The sequence below is a fragment of the Pocillopora verrucosa genome, chromosome 14, assembly GCF_036669915.1.
Source record: "Pocillopora verrucosa isolate sample1 chromosome 14, ASM3666991v2, whole genome shotgun sequence".
Classification (NCBI taxonomy): domain Eukaryota; kingdom Metazoa; phylum Cnidaria; class Anthozoa; order Scleractinia; family Pocilloporidae; genus Pocillopora; species Pocillopora verrucosa.
In genome coordinates this window covers 19,526,754-19,545,105 of record NC_089325.1, presented here as the reverse complement: position 1 = coordinate 19,545,105, position 18,352 = coordinate 19,526,754, and the positions used below count along the sequence as shown (strand labels likewise).

At 37.8% G+C, this 18,352-nt stretch overlaps 1 protein-coding gene across 1 annotated transcript in view; it reads right to left on the bottom strand.

Annotated features, from left to right (window-relative positions):
- Positions 1-18,352, bottom strand: part of LOC131793347 (uncharacterized) — a 49,107-nt gene that overhangs the window by 7,620 nt on the left and 23,135 nt on the right. The window contains exons 17-52 of the mRNA XM_066161830.1: positions 18,171-18,239; positions 17,827-18,077; positions 17,621-17,729; positions 17,121-17,342; positions 16,728-16,850; positions 16,497-16,574; positions 16,198-16,335; positions 15,871-16,121; positions 15,622-15,721; positions 15,179-15,268; positions 14,212-14,453; positions 13,999-14,127; positions 12,925-13,024; positions 12,213-12,574; positions 11,378-11,519; positions 11,075-11,265; positions 10,485-10,613; positions 9,632-9,773; positions 8,776-9,081; positions 8,235-8,375; positions 7,909-8,146; positions 7,360-7,502; positions 6,733-6,963; positions 5,894-6,144; positions 5,235-5,343; positions 4,596-4,937; positions 4,300-4,335; positions 3,982-4,090; positions 3,747-3,818; positions 3,382-3,453; positions 2,965-3,036; positions 2,561-2,632; positions 2,160-2,231; positions 1,462-1,533; positions 699-770; positions 292-363 (exon numbers count right to left, since the gene is read on the bottom strand). Of these exons, the coding sequence (XP_066017927.1) occupies positions 292-363; positions 699-770; positions 1,462-1,533; positions 2,160-2,231; positions 2,561-2,632; positions 2,965-3,036; positions 3,382-3,453; positions 3,747-3,818; positions 3,982-4,090; positions 4,300-4,335; positions 4,596-4,937; positions 5,235-5,343; positions 5,894-6,144; positions 6,733-6,963; positions 7,360-7,502; positions 7,909-8,146; positions 8,235-8,375; positions 8,776-9,081; positions 9,632-9,773; positions 10,485-10,613; positions 11,075-11,265; positions 11,378-11,519; positions 12,213-12,574; positions 12,925-13,024; positions 13,999-14,127; positions 14,212-14,453; positions 15,179-15,268; positions 15,622-15,721; positions 15,871-16,121; positions 16,198-16,335; positions 16,497-16,574; positions 16,728-16,850; positions 17,121-17,342; positions 17,621-17,729; positions 17,827-18,077; positions 18,171-18,239 (5,350 nt within the window). The remainder of the gene's footprint in view (positions 1-291; positions 364-698; positions 771-1,461; positions 1,534-2,159; positions 2,232-2,560; positions 2,633-2,964; positions 3,037-3,381; positions 3,454-3,746; positions 3,819-3,981; positions 4,091-4,299; positions 4,336-4,595; positions 4,938-5,234; positions 5,344-5,893; positions 6,145-6,732; positions 6,964-7,359; positions 7,503-7,908; positions 8,147-8,234; positions 8,376-8,775; positions 9,082-9,631; positions 9,774-10,484; positions 10,614-11,074; positions 11,266-11,377; positions 11,520-12,212; positions 12,575-12,924; positions 13,025-13,998; positions 14,128-14,211; positions 14,454-15,178; positions 15,269-15,621; positions 15,722-15,870; positions 16,122-16,197; positions 16,336-16,496; positions 16,575-16,727; positions 16,851-17,120; positions 17,343-17,620; positions 17,730-17,826; positions 18,078-18,170; positions 18,240-18,352) is intronic.

Genomic DNA, 18,352 nt, shown 5'->3' with positions numbered 1-18,352 from the left:
TGAGCCACAGATATTTTTCTCGTATGAACGGCCCTGATGCGATCATGTGATTCTCTTCTGGAGCTGTCTTATGAGAAAAAATCGATACATGGTCTCATCATAAAACTACCAACAAAAATAAAACGGACTCCTTCTGTTATTTACTCCTTGGGAAATAATGAACCCTTCGAGGGGTGGGTGAAATAGACGCAAGCCGTGGAATCGGTGAGGATGCGCCAAGGTCATCAAAGTTTTGTTGAGTTTTCTGATTACGTAACTGAGGGATAAATGTGTTTTTTAAACATCACTTACAGTTTTCGTAAACTGCCCAAAGCATGAAAAGTTTCAGCAGGGAGGTCCACTATCCTGTTATTGTCTAGATACCTGAATCATATGACAAGAGAAGAATACCGTCAATCGCGCAAACATTCTGTTCTCAGATATGTTGAGATAATGCAAAATCGAATGGCTCACGTGTTCAAAACAGGTTAATGAGCCATGATGACAAAAATGTTTTTTCCCCCTGATATTTACGCAGACTGCGGATTAGGGTAAAAAATAAAAACGTTGTTGATTGTGGCAAAGCCTTAAAAGTCACGATGAGGGTAGTTCTATTTAAATCCCACCAATTCTCATTTCTACGCTTTCATGAGTAACCTTACAGTATTAATAAGCTTGCTAAAGCGTGAAAGAGACAAGGTACACACACATATACTCACAGAGTGTGTAATGATATTAATCCCTCAAAGGTGTGCATTGATATCCTTTTTATCTTGTTGTTGTTCAGGTAGCTAAGACAAAGAATGGAAATAGTTTCAAGATTTGACTACACTTGCATATAACTGCACAATCAGGTCATTTGCTACTCCCTTTTAAAAACGAAAGTATGTGGAAGAACAAAGAAATGGAGAAAGAGAGGATAGTTACCCTACAATTTGCTTCATCATAAGAAAAGACAATTTCCTCGATTGTGAATGGTTTGAAAAACTCCTATTTTTCACTAATTTAACTATCAAGTTGTAATCAGACAGTTGGTTATCGGACAGTAAAATAAGCCAACCACAAAGCTGTAGTTTAAATAAATCAATCACTTTCAAAGTTGCGGGTTAAATTAACCAATTACATTCAAAGTTGTGTTTTAAATCAACCAATCAAACAAGTAGACAATCCACCTCCTTTTTCAGTCTTTCAATGCAAATTGTCCCTTTCTTTCATAACTTTGCTATATTTCTTTTCTCGGAAATTGTAATTTTTATGATTAATTGGTAATAAGAGTTCATGTCGTCCAATTCGGTTTGTAATGATACGGGTGATAAACAAATCGGACTCCTGCTGCGCGGTCGACCGATTTTGTTAGCACTCGTATGATTACAGACCGAATTGGACTCCACTCAGTCCTATTACCATTACTTAACAACATCGCTAGTGAGAATCCTCATAAGATGAGAGATGAGAAGTATGTCAATGTTAAAAGATACTTACAGAACCTTTAGGTTTCCAAGATTGTTAAATAATTTGTCCGGAATTACTTCAATCAAGTTATCCTGAAGATATCTGATGAGAAAAAATATCTAATGGTTGAACTGCTTATATGTTTGAACTTTAAAATGTTGGTGGTCAAATTGCTAAGAATCTTAAACGTTACTTTGCCAAAAGTTAAAAATACGGACGTATTGTACACGTATTTCGCATGATCTCGTACATGTCGCTTCCCAGATGCACGACACAAGAGAAATTGTCCTAAGAGGGAATTAAGCCATCTGAGCTACACAAATAAATGCTTCCCCAGAGGTACGGTTTTTCTGGAGAATTTTCCCCTAAGAAGTTTGTTAAACGTTTTACCACAAAAGTGGTGCAGTCGCCCCAGAAATTTGAGCTATGGCACTAAAGAAAATGCTTGAAACAGTATTTGACCGAGAAACGAGTGGTTGTCTACAGAGTGGTCGCTTAACTGAGTGGTCATCAAATTGATATGAGGAAATGTGCACACCAAAGTCACCGAGTTTGATTTGATTAAACAGCGCACTCTCACAGATAGTTCGATCAATCATACATTTTTGATCGCACTTTTTGAACGAATCGAAGCGAATAATGACGATGATATGAAATAGGACAATGAGCTATGCAACCTAATAATGACTTCGCAAAAGGCTTCTGGAGAGCGATCAGGAGAAACTTACAGATATGTTAAATTACACCGCTGGCTAAACATTCCCATCTCCAGAGACCTTATTTCATTAGACCTCAAACTTCTGTTGAGAAATTAAAAACACGTGTTTGCCTGGCAAAATATAGCAACTGAATTCAGGTAGATCTATAGGACCAAGTAAAAAATTTTAAACTGGGGATATTCAGCGACAAATCGTTACTCTCATCTCATAAGGAAACAATTTATATCTAAAACTGTCCAATATCCTCGAACAAATGGAGGGAATGTAATGAAGACTAAAAACTACGTTGATACACTTTTCATGTTTTCAATATTCAGATGCTCTGATCTAGCCGTTTAATGACAATATGAACTGACAATCAGTATTCTCATGCTCTAAAACAATATTTTACGATTAGTAATTGTACTCACACCACGCGAAGATTGAGCAAGTGAGAAAATGTTCCCTCTGGGATCACAGTTAAGAGGTTCTCTCCCAGATCTCTGTGATTCATTATAAATTTTAAAAAATATGTTGACAATTATTGCTTGGTTTTTCCGCAAGAAATTTTTACGAGGTAAACATTAAAAGCATTCTATCATAGAAAAAACAGATAAGGAGAGTTGGAAAAAAAGTGTCGTACGTACGTACGTACGTACGTACTAGCAAACAGTAAAATGCAAATAAGTAGCAGCTGTGCATGTTATACTTGAAGAAATACAATATAATAGATATCACTGAGAGGAAATCTTGCATTTAAGGTATATAAGGTATAGTTGTTGTAATAAAGGTTTCTTCCCTTTTTCTTGTATATATTTATAAAAAATATACTCACAGGACTTCTAGATTGTCAAGGTGAGAAAAGACATTCAAAGACAATTTCCTGACAAAATTTCCAGTCAGTCTTCTGAGGAGTTATAACAAGGAAGTAAGAACAAGGAATTAGAGAAAATTTCCATAACTTGACGATTTCAAGGTAATCTCAAACATCCAGGATTTAACAGGAATGTACGATGCTTATGAAAGAGTTCGGGTCTGGCATGGCAATACCAGGCTTGCGGTAAAAACAACGGACACTTGATTTACTGATTTAAACGCCAAGTACACTAACATTGCAAACACATAACAATTTCTCCTGAGGAAGAACATGCGAGCTTCACGTGCTGAAACAAAGAAATCTCTGTGTAACGCGGGGATGTTTATTGGTTACATAGGGCGTAAGTGTAACGCAAATCAAAGCCGCTTAACTTACATGGTTTTTAAATTCTGACATCCTTGAAACGAAGAATCAGCTAACATCAGAATTACATTTCTACTGAGATCTCTAAGATAAAAAAGAAGATACTTGTGACTTATTCTAGACTAATCACGATCTTTACGATTTTCCATGATAACTGTTAACATTGGTATGATGTCAAACTTAATAAAAGTGACAGTGGTCCTGTCAGGAAATTCGTCCCTACAATGTCTGACAAGAACCTCTTTAACAAATCTATGTAATCGTGTTTTGATAAGATTTGTCGAAATATATCGCCATAAAGAGTCAAAAGTCCACAAAAAACTTTTTGACTTGCGAAAACGATGCTAAAATTTTAAAAAGATGATCTAGAGACTTACATATACTCCAACAGCGGCAAATTTGAAAAAGCTTTCTCCTGAATCAGGTTAATTCTGTTGTTTGCAAAGAGCCTGAAATGTTATTAAACACGAATTTATGTACAATTCTTGTGGCAGAGGAAATTTGAAATGTTTCCATGAAAACAACCAGCTTTATTTGCAGCAGTTTCAATCTACTAGTACAATAACTTGTGACATTTCTCACGCATGCGTCAAAAAAGTATGACAGACTTACAAGGCTTTTGTGTAGGATGGCATGTTTCCCGGAACAGTTCTTAGATCAAAACCTAGGACAAAAAAATTTCCGAGAGTTGTCTGGAAGCACGAACAGCCTGATGGGCAATCTGAAGTGAATAAAATAGGATTAGAAGCAATTATTATTTGAGATAGGAGAAATCTGCAATTAAAGAGTCTTCACATAAACATTCTGTAATGCAGAGATACTGAACTCTACAGATAGTTGAGAAATAGGCATCTTCCTTAGCCGATGAAACCAAAGAAACCAAAGTTTTTACTCAGCTTAAAAAGTTATGCCGATGACATTAGATATTACCTCGTTTGCTGCTACATGCACTATCCTCAGCTTGTACTGTGAAGAAGGAAAAAAAGAGGGATGGGCGGTGGTTATACGATCAATCTGTGTTTACGAACAACAAAATAAAATCTCAACGTATGAGATACTGAAATAATTGACAGGATTTCACTTATGGGACCCTAGCAACTAACTGATCATCTTTAAACATATTTGTGAAGAGTTTTAATAATATGCATAATGTGCGAGGAAAGGTCGAAATTGGAAAAGACACTGTGTCAGTAATAACCATAAAATAATAAACTGTTGTGACAAACCTTTAAATGAATAGTGTATTTTAAAGCCTGTTCGTTGGACGCTCATGTCCGACCTGAACGCGATGTGCAGTGTATTTCTTGTGGACTGCATTAGTTTCGGAATTTCATCTCCGCAGTATCTTCCCAAGTTTTTTTCACCTACTGTGTTCCCATCAGTCACCTCAAGGTGGTCAGTAGCACATCGCGGGTCACGCTCCAGTTGAAAATCCAGTACCTCAAGACGTATCACATGACCAACTGGCGCGGTTATTAGCCAATTACAACTGGAATTAGGTGCATAGAACCCAGGATAGTAAGGTGATAAGATAAAACCAGAAGACGCCATCAGTGTTTTTCTACATGCTGCAGAGATATAATGCTATCATTAAGAAAATAAGCATAATAAAAATAATAATCATAAAGGTAAAACCACTTTTAACTTTGAAAACATGTTTTGACATCACTAAGCTTACGTTGTAATTCCATGACATATTTGTAAAGTGTAAATTCGAATTATATAACGACCATTTGCAATTAAGGATGACTTGAATAATGTCCAAACATGTTTTGCAAACTTAAAAATGTTGCTTCTTTTGTAATAACATCATCATAATACACCAATGCCTATTCACAGTAAAAAGAGTAGAACTTGAGTGTTACCTTGATTGGCTGCTTCAACAGGCTGAGATTCACAATACCCATCGACCCAAGACAGTCCTCCGACAGCTATGTAACCAGGCACTCTTTCCATGTCTCCTTTAATGATAACCTTGCATACAGATGCAAAGAATTCGGTGAGTTTCGTCATTCGAGATAAGATTTGTTTTTTTTTATTATCTACCCATACACCCTTACTCTCGCAGCTGCTACATGCTTCGTCCAAGGTAATGTCATAAAATAGACATTTACTCCGATGACGATGCAGTGTGCAATGTATGCTGCAATTTGCCTAGTACCGCCGGGATACACATGTAACCTACCCTCATTAAAATTTGAATACGGGCATGTCTTGGATAAAAAGGTATGGTCGTCCGTCCCAGATTATTCTAAGTACTACTGCATAGATTTTCGGCACAATACTTGGTCGCAAATTGTTGTTTACAAGTTGATCGCAGTGGTTGGTATCGGTTTGGCGAGCGACCTTTTAAGAAGAATCTAAGAAGAATCCTGGGTTGCTTATTGACCAAACATAACCAACGTTGAATTTTTCCTTGGTTTGACAAAGCAACCTAACCATGCAATAGACATTGAACCACTTAGTAAATCTATAAAATTTTTCAAAGAGAAAGGAAATCGAGGTGCTGGTTTTTTGGTATTACCTTGCTCCTCGCAAGAGAACTCAGAGAAACTTGTCCATGTCGCCAGTACGGCACCATGTTATCAGAATCTTTCCAAATCGGCCACTGACTTTCTTCAAGTTGTTGATGAATCTCCAATCCTTTAGCACCAGGTCCAAACATTAGAAACCTGAACTTGAGACAACTTCCATATTTGTCTGCTGATCTATTGTTCCACGGACTCACCAAGGTAACCCTTTCTGCAATACCATGGCTTACTATTGCCATAACACCTGATAGAAACATTTGCTTTTACTAAATACTTTGCATCATCTACGAAACATAACTGCACATTAACAATTTCTTACTATTTATAGCAGTAGGTATTTGATAAGGCAAAAAAGATGAAATGCTGTGCGAAAGCAAGAAGACGCGGGGCATCAGTATTAAATCAGAAAATTCCGGTTGCAGAAACTCTAGTTTTCCGCTTGGTCTATTTCTGTTTGACACTTGGTTTACACAATCATACCAACTTTATGTAAAAAAACGTCGAAGACTAAATTTTGAATTGCAAATAATCCTATTTGACATTTGGTATTTGAATGTTTGACGCGTCTTGGTTTTTAACACAATAAAATACACAGCCGCATTGAGCTATTTCTCTCTTCATTCCAAAAGAGTACATAAAACTTCTGCTAAGAAATATTTTGAAAATTTTGTGGCGGATTGTGAGCTTTGACAAGTGAGACTGAACAATTACACTTCATGAAAGTTGAACCATTGCTAACTCAAAAACTGAAACAAAAACTAAGTACACATTTATTTTAATGAAAATTGGGGTAGCAACCGTCGCCTTTGAGGAAGGAAAACTTGACCTGTACCATCACGATACGAGCAAGCCGGCTCCTTTATCTCCTTTTCGTCCTCCGTCATATCCACTTTATTCCTCAGATCAAACCACCGCAAAATATTTCCTGATTCTTGTCCACATCCAAGAGAAAGACGATATACTTCCTCCACTCCTAGATTATGGTCCCACATATTGACACCTGTCAATCTTGATGAGAACGTTTGATTGCCTTGTTGGAATTCTATAGTAGTAACTCCTGACCCTGGAATTACAAATTAAAGAGCCATATTATTGAGAATTTGAAGTTGAAGTATGTGTTCACCTCCAACGATCATCAGCTTCACACATGCATCTTCAGCTACAAATTTTTATGCGATTTTGATTGGCAAATCTCTCATCACTAATCATGCTCTTTTTTCCAGTTAAAATTCTATTTTTGGCTTCATTGGTTTCTGTGTTTAACGAGGCAGAATTTCGTGATCTGACGACTCAAAAATAACCATCTAAACAGAAAAAAAAATTCCTCTGGGTTAAGTATCATCCAGGCCAAGTTTGGGATTCAGCTGTGGCACTCAGCTGTGACACTCAGCTGTGGCACTCAGCTGTGGCACTCAGCTGTGGCACAATGTCAGAACAATTTCTTCTGGTAACATCTCACCAGATATTACTTGTTCGGAGCTAAGCCATCTATCAAAATCGAAGAGCTTTCCATCTTTGTAAATTTTCCAGAATCCTAATTGAGAACTCCATGAGGCACAGACATGATGCCAGACATTTCTCTCCACGGACAAATGTGATAAACTACGGAAATAGACAGTTGTGTTTGAAATGTCATCAGTTTAAATAAGTTGGGTGGTTTTGCAGGAACAAATAATAAATGTACTCAGTGAACGGGACGTACTCAGAGAGCCCCTGCGCAGGGGTGTAAATTAATTTCCTTCCGGCAGTATACATTTGGTATCAATAATGACAGAAACAAAGTGGATGTCTTATAAGTAAAAACACAATAGCCTTCATTTTGCACTTGCACCACTAATATTCGAGAGGTAAACGGTTTATAGGCTTTCTGAGTGTTCCTTCAATAAGAAGATTTAGTTTATCAGAAAACCCGGGAAAATGCCTTCTATTTGTTGAAGAGTTGTGGAAGGTCAAAGTTTCTATCAACGTGCGCCCACTTTATAGCTAAGCAGTGGATAGAGATACTTACATAACACTTTCCTTGACATTCATTTTAACTCCAACTAAACTCTGATGTAAACTGAAGGGTGGTGTCTCCTCAGCGTCGTTGCCGGATGCATATTTCAGGGAGAAAATAGCAAAGTTATCCTGTAACCAATAACATACTGTCATTGCATTAATGCTTGTCCCTATTGAGACCGGAGTGGTGATTCGCTGTGGCCTGTTCTTGCTTGTTTCCAATACATACTGTCTGTCATTTAGATTTTCTGCCAAAACAGAAAAGTTGATGTCAATAGCAAGTAGAAACAAAAAATCACTAGATAGCAAATTTTCAAATAGGAATATTTGTCTTACCCTTGTTTACAAAGTTATATGCAAATTCTGCAATGGCTTTGCTAGCTTTGACTAAGTCAGCCGCTTCCGCCAGACTCCATCTTGTTTTTGTATCATTTTGGCTCATCCAATCACACCATTCATCTGACAAATTACACTTTCCTAGTCAAATAAACGAGTAAAATCTCAGACTTCTTGATTAAATAAGTGACATGAAAAACAAAAACAACAAACATAAAACAACAACAACAGTAGAACATTTAAAAATCATAAAAAATCAAAATGGAGTGGATTTTAGTTTTAATTTCTTGGAGATTGACGATTGGCTGCTGTTAAAAGGTACCTTTCTGAGACTCAATAAACTTAATTTTGCCAATTTGAATAGGTTTGTCCCAACAGTTTCAAAGTGTGATCTTTAAAGGACACAAGGACAAGGAGATTACATGTCAAATCAGTTGCACTATTACTTTTCTCAGAAAAAAGTGACAAATAGGAATCTTTTATTACTATCAGCCATTCATATGAAAAGATTGTCCCATAATTCTCTTATTCCACTTCTTACTTTTGATCTCATAGACTTGATTAGCCCATGGTCCACCGCGGCCGTTCTCTTGACACTGGGTAGACTTTCCGTATCTGTTATAGTTTAAACGAGTTCCGATTCCTCCCATACACTGCCCTCCGTTTTGAATCGCAAAAACGTTCAGTTGCAAATCGTAAGCAGCCTTTGCACATCGTCTTATAGCAGCAGCCCTTTGCATATAACTGCCATCTAATAACGGACTCGTTGTCTCCAATGACGCAAGGGTTCTGTCGGTATAATCCTTATAGCATCCTTTGTCTATAATCTTCTCGATATACATGTTTACTATTAAAGAAACAAAAACATGTGAATTGAAGAATAACGTTAACGTTATCTACTCACATACCTACTTATGCACGCTGTTAACCAATTGATGGTAAGTTTACCGACAAGATCACTCTCTTACTTATGTTCGCTTTGACTTACTACATTCGCCTTGAGTGCATGCACTAGATCCAGCAGATACTTAAATATCCGCCACAAAATATAAGAAGTGCACAGAGATTAAACTGACTGAAGAGGAGGTATTACACTGCAGCTAGCCGGCATCTAAGACTCTTGCACGGTCCAACATTATTAACGGGATCACTCTAACCAATCAGTGCATTATGGGAAAGTAAAAATGATTAACTGAATTAATTTTGCCAAAAAGTACCGAGTACCAAAGCGAGCGAAGATGGCAAAGAATTGTGATAAAACTTATCGTTCGTTTCTAGTTATAGGATTGGTCTGGCTTATATTAGTGGCTCCTATAGGAAGAGAATTTGTACAAAATTCGTAGTGCACTTCAGTTTTTATGAAAAATAACAAAAACAAATCAATAAAAGTAGATCACCTGCAAAGCAGCCATAGATTTCAATTCTCAAAGCCACCCCATTAACCCAGGTGCGAGGATGAATACGTAGAAACCTGGCCAATATGGACGGGATGATTGTGTTTACTGCTATTGTGTTTTGATTTCTGTTAGCTTTAAAAATCTAACAACAACAGAAATAAAGCACTATAAGCGACCCTTTATTTCAAGACTATTTTTGCAAGTTAAGAAGTAGCAACAACCTCGTCAAACTCATCTGTTGATAATGACACCGCGGTAGCGAACGGAGTATCAATGGATTTGTTGTCAGATGAGTCCCTCCACTCCCGCGCAATAAAACGCTTAGCCTCCTCTGTGACTATTATTGAAATTTTAAATATATAATATCTGAATAATGAGATTATAAATGTAGATCTAAGATTTTGGGAAAGTTGCGACCTTTTTTGTTTGTTTTACCTCGTTAATTTCCCTCTTTCGTTTCGTTATAGAAATTTAATCAAGATATTTAAATATACAGTTTCTTAAATAAAAAAGGTATCATTGATGTACTGAAGAACCCTTGGGCGCTCTGTTGGAATCCTTAGTTTAAAACCCAGATTTGTTCGTCTTGAGTCACAGATCGCCGTCCAGGTTCTACAGTAAATGCATCGTGTGAAAGTGCATTTTTTACACGCGGGCAAAAAGAACTATCTTAAAGGCATGTGAAAACACGGTGAGGAAGGGGGTTGCAGAACTGGCATTGTACACTTAGTGATTGTATTGCAGTGTTACCATTTTAAGCTGTAAAATGATTGGGCAAATGCAGAAATGAAGGGGAAAAATTTCACAGATTAAAGAAACTCGAGAAATAAGATGAATTGTTCTCCACGTATACCTGAGCATAAAATTTGAAGTTGCTTTCCACTGAACTGTAGGATAGGGTAAAACTGCTGACCCATTCGGCAACCCCGTGTCGTCCTTGAGTATCCAGACGTTTTATCATGGCAAGAGTTCCGAGGTCAATCTGTAAACAAAAATAAAATTTTGGCGTTTATGATATACTTTTTCAAAGTAAAAGACTGACTCATAAAAAAATTGCCAATATCTTGAAAGGTGTCTTATATTATGTATACGACAAAGAGTCCGATGGCTTCAGTTATTAAGAGTCGCGGCGTTCTTAAATGATGATCTGCCCAATAAAAGACAGAAAATATCACACATTAGTTCTCACAGTCTCTCAGATGTTATCTCTACTCGCAAACCCAAGCCTTTACTTTATACGTGCTACGTAGGCGCACTAAAATAATGAGACTATGTTGGTAAATAAATTTGTTGTTGTCTTTCAACTACTATGATCTCACATAACGTACTAGAGTAAAATCAATGCGATACGGAATAACTCTCAACTATCACTTCAAAATTCTCCTAACAGGATGAGTCGCTGTGTTTCGTAAATGCTTACGGTAGAACAATGCATGGTTTCACCTGAAGCCACTGGTTCGTGTCTGATACGGCGGCCACCCAGGCTCCAGGTTTACCACCCTCTGCTACGGTGTACAGCCGCGCGCGGTGAGCGGAGCCGAAGTTTGACGATGCTGTTACAGATGCGTTGGGTATCTGTCCATTTTGCATTCCCAGGGGAGCATAACAGTGCGGAATTCCACGAGTGATATTAACTTTATCAGCTTCATCTGTTAAACAGATAAAAGGAAACAACAACGGAAAAATAATATGGTTAATTGAATATTCCAATCAACTTTGTTCTAGAGGAATTGAAATATAACGCACCAGCCGGACATCCATAGTATTCAACTCGAAGACAGCCAAACTGATTGAATTTGTATGGGTAAATTCTGACAAACTGGGCGGTGATACGAGGGACAAGATGGTGGCTTACCACTGTATGTCGGTCAAAATTACCATCAAATATCTACAGAATTACAAGAAAAAAAATAGATTCAGAAGGTGAACTTTGTTTGGTTTACATGGGAATAGAGCAAATTAAGGTAAAAGATTATCACATGAAGAAGATAGGTTTTTAGAAGACTTCCCGTTCAGGGCTTTTCTGTAAAAAACTGAATAATATACCATAAACATGATTAACAGCTCCTTAAATCCAACAGGGCTATGCGAACAAATGATTAGAGAATAGACCTGATGTTTGTAATCATTTATTACAGAGATACTCGTGTCTTGACTCGGCGCACGGGCGCGATAATGGTTCTAGAAGGAAAGTACGGCTACCAAAATACAGTTACGAAAAACAGCATCTTTAAATTTGCAGACAACGCAACAGCATGAAAAGTTTTGTCCAACTGAACCTTTTGTCTTAAAGATCGTTAGGAATTTAAATGGTAAAAATTTTAATACTGATGTGAGGTTGAAGTCGCTGTGATACCTGCAGGAGAGCAGTGACGGTTTACATTCGTTTTGTATAGAATACATCGCTAATTATGATGCATACGTTAAAATTGGATTTTCACTCGGTTATTAAATCGAATGCGCTATTGCCACGCAGGCTTTGATGGGACCAGAAAGATTGTGACATTTTGCAGCTAATTAAACTGCACAAGCGTAAGTCATTTCGTCTGCCAAATACAACCACACATCTCAATCGTCCTACCTTTACGTTTCCATGTTGTCGATATAGCAACCGCTTTCTCTTACTGTCTCGTTTATAAGCTAGGAAATATTTTGTTACCCAGAAATCAAATTCCTGTTTTCCTTGAGTAGCAACCTTGCCTACTCTTGCTATGAAACCAAAGTCAACTTGAAGCCACTGGTACTTTGAACTAGGATACTGACACCAGCCCCCTGTGAAACCACCTGAGATATATTTATCAGGTAAAGCCATGTGAAGCCTCGCTCTGTTAGGAGCCGACCTTCTTCTGTAGTAAGATGAAGCTGTTATTGCAGAGTTTAATATTCGGCCGTCTTGCATTCCAAGAGGGCTCAGACAGCCAGGAAGTAAAGGAGGAAGAAATTCTAAACAAGAAAAAGTAAAAATATGAACAATGGAACCAGCACAATCTATTAAGTGACGTCGTTCGTTACATTTTTCTGTACTAGAAGGTTAATCCGTAACCTGCTATTTGAAATATAACTCGAACTTCCTGATATTTTACTCGTGTTACCGGGTTACACTCACACATTTCACATTATCTTGAACAAGAGCAGCAAAACAGTTAAATTTGGCTCTTTTCCCTTCTCTCGCTGTAAGAAAACTTCCTGATGATAATCTATAATATCACGTCAGCCGAAATAATTCACGCTCATTAGGATCTGTTGAGTGTCGTAAAACCAGGCAAAAGTTATCTCGGGTGTCCAATACATACCCTGATAGGGAACCCATGGTATTTCATTACAGCGCTGTTTACTGAAGGATACATCATCGATATCAATAGACGTTTCTCGACATGTACCGGCTATTGCGATCTGACAATAAAAGGAGGTCTTTGTGAGATAAGCCGTGACTCAGAGTACGAACAATTAATAAGAGAGTAATGACTGATTCTAGAGAAAAACTGTTCAGCATCCGGTTCTGGAATTTTCAATAGAGGAAGGAAACAGCTGGAAAAAGTGCATGTAATAGTCTGGACACAAATATTCACGAGGAAATTAATTTACAGTGAATGGTTTGAACCCGGGGGTAACATATAATAATGTCGTTTGATCGTCCAGATGAGTGTAGTCCTGAGAAGGACTGTTGTCGGTAGTGGCGACTGACGTTCGACAACCTAAGCGGAAGTCATCATCAGAGTCAAGTAAATAGTTTTTGTCAGTCGAATGTTCTTAGTCTGGTTTGTATAAACTGATTGGTCAGTTTACCGTAATTTTAATGGTTGTAAGGCTCAAGTGGCGTAGGTCGGTCGTGATTGGTCGGTCTCTATCCGTTAGAGAAGTTAGGTCGTTCTGTTCGGTTTGTTTTTAATGTTAATGTCGTGAATGAGTCGTTTGTATGATGCAGGTAGTGGTTGGCCTCTGTTGAAGGGAATCTGTTTCAAGTTAGTAAACCAGCTTTCCAGGGTCATTCGTTGAAAGTAGTTGGTGCTGCATGTTAGACATTGCGCAGAGTCCCAGTCAATGGTGTGGTGCGTAAGTCAGTGATGCTCAGCAATGTGATTGTTGACATCGCCCTTTCCTCGTCGCTCGTTTGCGCTCAGTCAGTCTAGTTGTTAGGTTTCTGCCAGTCTCACCGATGTAGGAGGCGTGGCAGTCGGAGCAATTGATCTTATACACTGTTCCCTGTCTGTTCCTTGGTTCGTCTTTATCTTTGACGTTAGTCAGCAACTGACGTAGTGTGGTAATAGGTTTCGAGCGACGCGGATGTTGAATGGTTGTGGGATGTGTGAGATGTTCTCAGATATGCCCTTTACGTACGGTATAGTTTCTGTAGTCGTAGGAGTTACGTTGTCGTTAGTTTCGGTAGTAGTAGTAGGTCGCTGAGTGTTACGTTGGATGAAGTCTTCGTTGTAGTTGTTCTTTGAAAAAACACGGTCAAGGTACTTGTTCTCGTCGGATAAGCTGTTACCCAGTATCTGGTAGGGCAAATAAACACTGTGTTTCGAAACTGCCATAAACCTCTGAGTAGTAAGAATGAGGTTTATGTACATAATATTCACCTGGGTTGTTCCCTCGGCGTTGATTGGCAGCTGAACAAAGTTCCAACCAGTTTTTCTATGAGATGTTGTCCAAAGCTGTTGTAATACATCTGATACATTTAGGAATACTCTTAATTGGACGTCACGTCCCGATTCGATTCTGTACCAGAAGCGCATACACTTCCATTCGTTGCCGCTAAACACGGGGGAAGTTATTGTTCCCTTTACTGTCTTGCCCTCTGGCCTTAAACTAAGGAAGCCGCCTACAGAATAACAACTATTGTTGAAACATTTTTTGTCTATGTAAATATTGCACATTTATATTAGTAGACCCTTGCCTGTAATACTAATCATCGTTAGTATTCACTAAAAAAGTGAATAATGTTGAAGATGCGCTCTGATTGGCCACTCAAACTCTGAATATCCTCTGCTATTCACCTTTAAACTACTCGTGCGGGATTTGCGCCTGAATATATTGTAATCGTTGAAGGAATAAATGAGTTAAAATCACTTTTTGCGCTATTTTTTCCAACTGTTTTAGTATATACTAAAAGAAATATTCCCTGGTGTTTTCAATACTAGCCACCGACACTGAGTTGAATAGTTGTTAATTATCCCAGCCCTTTTAATGGCGATGTATTGTGAGGAACTTCAATGCAATTGAAAATGACAATTTGAACCTGCATGATAGAACTACTCAATAAATCATCCTCAATTTTCCAGTTTATTTGCAATAAAAATTCAGGTTATTATTCTGCATGAAAACAAACCAAAGATAAAAGGACATCTAACACTCAAATGATAATCATAGCGGAGAAAGTGACATGGCATTTTCTTCCTACGTTTGGAACGAGCTACTTGTCGAATCGCTGATTAGTCATTGGACGCAGATGTGGGTGACCCATATCTACATTATATGACAGAGGAAAGTTTTAGTTCCACTGACATCTCCTGCATAGCTTTGACAAAAAGGATAAATTTAAAAAACCTTTTCGGCTTCCGCTGAGTTCTTTCAGAAACCAGGATCCATCCATGTCCCAGTTGCATATTTTGTGGTCAAAATAGCACTGTGGATTCTCTGTAGTAATGCAAACTAAACATTTTAGATGTAAGAATAGAGTTTGCACAACACAAAAGTACGACATCATCATCAGCCACCCAGAATCTTAGTAGCGAGAATCGAAAGTTTTTATTTCTTCAAGTATTTTATCATGTTGTTTATCATGTTTTCGTTTTTGCCGGCGTTTCCTAATATGGTTCAGATTATAAAAGAAGTGGCTATCTGATTTTCATTAAGTTATTTTGTATTTGACCCCGATTTTGTCGCCGGTGAAAACCAGCTTTGAAAGAGCATAGATGTAGTGTGATGGAGAGATCTTTTGCACTGTATATCTACATAGGGTAAGACTGGACTTAAATTAATTCCATTACCCCATTTGTTGTTTGTGTGACAGCTTTCATCCAGGACTGTGATGTCATCTATGGCTATATCTCCCTCATTTCCCTCTACAGAAACTCCTTCTAGGATAAACTAAATAAAATAGTAAAGTTCACTGAGTTGAAAATTAAAGAGAAATTGTTAAATTTAAAAAAAATTTAATTAATTCAGCATTCTTCGATATCACTACATTGACAGGCGTAAGATGAGATTTGGTCATCAAACTGTGTCATCAACTAAACCTTATAACGGCTGTCAGCTTGTAATGTCGTCTGTGCCAGCAACCAAGAGTTTCCTTGGTTTCCTGAGACATGCCAAACAATCGTTTCCGAACTGTGAGTAGCCATGTAAACAATCAGCTCTCCTATGTGTTTGCCAAACATGTGATACCAGAACTGAAGACAAATAATCTTATTCGGCTTTAACCAATCGCTTGTCAGACGCGCTCGATCACCATGGAGACGGTTTGAGGCTTCTATGTAGATGTAGGCACCTTAAAAAACAATGAATACATTTTCATAAAGACGCTTCCCCTCTGTGACGAAAGAGACTAGACCAGGATAACCTACCTTTTTCAGAAAATGTGGTGTGATCATAACTTGGACCAGTATGCGCCGAAGAGGTCTTTCCAGAATTCAATAGCCACTGAGATTCAGTATTTTTGTCATGTTTCAGTCCACAAAAGCCGTTTTCAAAACTGCAGTGACCTAAAGGAAGAGTACAAAAAATGCTGATAGCAATTCATTTGCATTTATGTCACGTCTTTATTTGCAAAAAATCATAGCAGTTTCCCCGAGTTGTGTACTGTTTCTATGATTTGAATTATGGAAATCAGCCAGTTGTATACACGATGATAAAGTTTGTTTACCTCTAAAGTACTTATCACAATTCCTTGAGGAGCTGTTGTCTTTACATTTGAGGTTGTTTAGCGGACAATCATTGGCTGCTGTGGAATTAATAGTACATTATTGAGCAAATTCGCTTACATCTTTTAACAAATTCTGTCATTTTAACCATTCCGCTCAGTTGTATGGACGTTCCGTGAACCAAAGTAGGGTAAAGTTTAAAGGTCTTCATGCGCATGTCTTAAAACACTCACTGCAAATTGATGGTTGGTGTGTGTCATCTTGACAAACCGGGTAGTTGTCACGGCGACAAGTGGACGACCATGGGATACACGTCCCGTCTACGCATTGAAACATGTTACTAGGGCATGTAGCTCCTGCAAGAAAAATAAAATTTATCTCCGAAACATTTTCGACTCTTTCTCTTCAAACTCTTAAACAGATTGCCATTTGACAAATTTAAAGGTGTTTTAAAGAGAATGATAATCACTCCTAGTTCTTATAAAAAAATAAAAATAAAGCACTAAAAAGGCTCGAGGAGGTGACTCCCGAAACTAAAAAGGGCAAACCGCACATGTTTAAATTTCGTGGATTCAGCAAGAAAGGACCTTTTTAAAAGTAGAATGATATATGTAGAGAGAGCTTACCACAGACTTTTTCATCTTTTCCATCTGAGCAGTCATCGAATCCATTGCACAGTTTATTAGATGGAACACAGCTACCAGTCGAACATGATAACTCAACAGTTAGGCAAGTGCAGCCCTTTTCATCTGAACCGTCCATACAGTTGACGTCGTTATCACAGCGCTGTGAGGAGCTTGTACATTCACCATTATCGCATTGATAATCATTTGGACTGCAAGCAAAATCTATCAAAAACATTATTCATTACCAAACGACGTAAGGAATTTCTTATCATTTTCTGATTATGTAGGGGAAAATTGCTCGTATCCCTATATATCTCTGTTTTATATATTTTTATATTTTGTAACTTCCAAAAAGTTATTGTTTAAGCGCGGTTCACCACTCTCCTGAGGAAGGACTCTTGATATTAATGAAGCGGTCAGCCTGCGCTATAAGTCAGAGTATTTCTAACACTGAACAAGTTCCTTATAATGTAAAGAAAACAAGGTTTGCAATCTTTTACCTGGAGAAGCATGAGATGGTGTCAGTGCGCATGTTTCAGTCGTTATTGTAATATTGTCGACAACTATGTTAGGTGTACCATTTCCAGACCCAAGGACCTCGAAAATAATCTGGAAAGCAACGGAGTACTGCAGTGAATGAAGGATTTTTATACAGAGATCAGTCACGTGATATTTCAATACCAGCCGAATAAAAAGTTTTGTATACTTGAATTTTCTCTAGCGGCTTCCACGAGACTGTTGCGATGTTGGGTTCGTTCCCTTGGTGGCCTCGCAATTTCCAAATCAAAACTGTTTGTTGTGGAGTTTTAATAAACACATTCAATGAAGGGTGAAAATGAGTAGAAAGTGTGAATTTAAAGCGGAGGCATAACCCAACGTCCATGTAAAATGGTTTCCATGGCAGCAATGGGCTTTCTATTTTGCCATTAGGGAGTTCATTGACCAAACCAACACCTCCTAGAAGTAAAGGAAATAAGAGTTTACTAAAAGGTTACAAGGAACTTGCTCATCAAAAGCAGAAACTTGCAATAAATTGTTTTATGTTTTTACCAGATACCATCCATCCGTTGAGTGTCCAATCTTGGATGTTATCTGATGCTAATTTGGAAATGGTTGCAACTGAAATGTATGAAAATTGAGAATAGTCTTTCAGTACTACATCGTCCAGAAGAAGGCATGAATCTAAGTATAAAAACAATTACCTAGATACAGTTTTTAATTACGAAAAATAG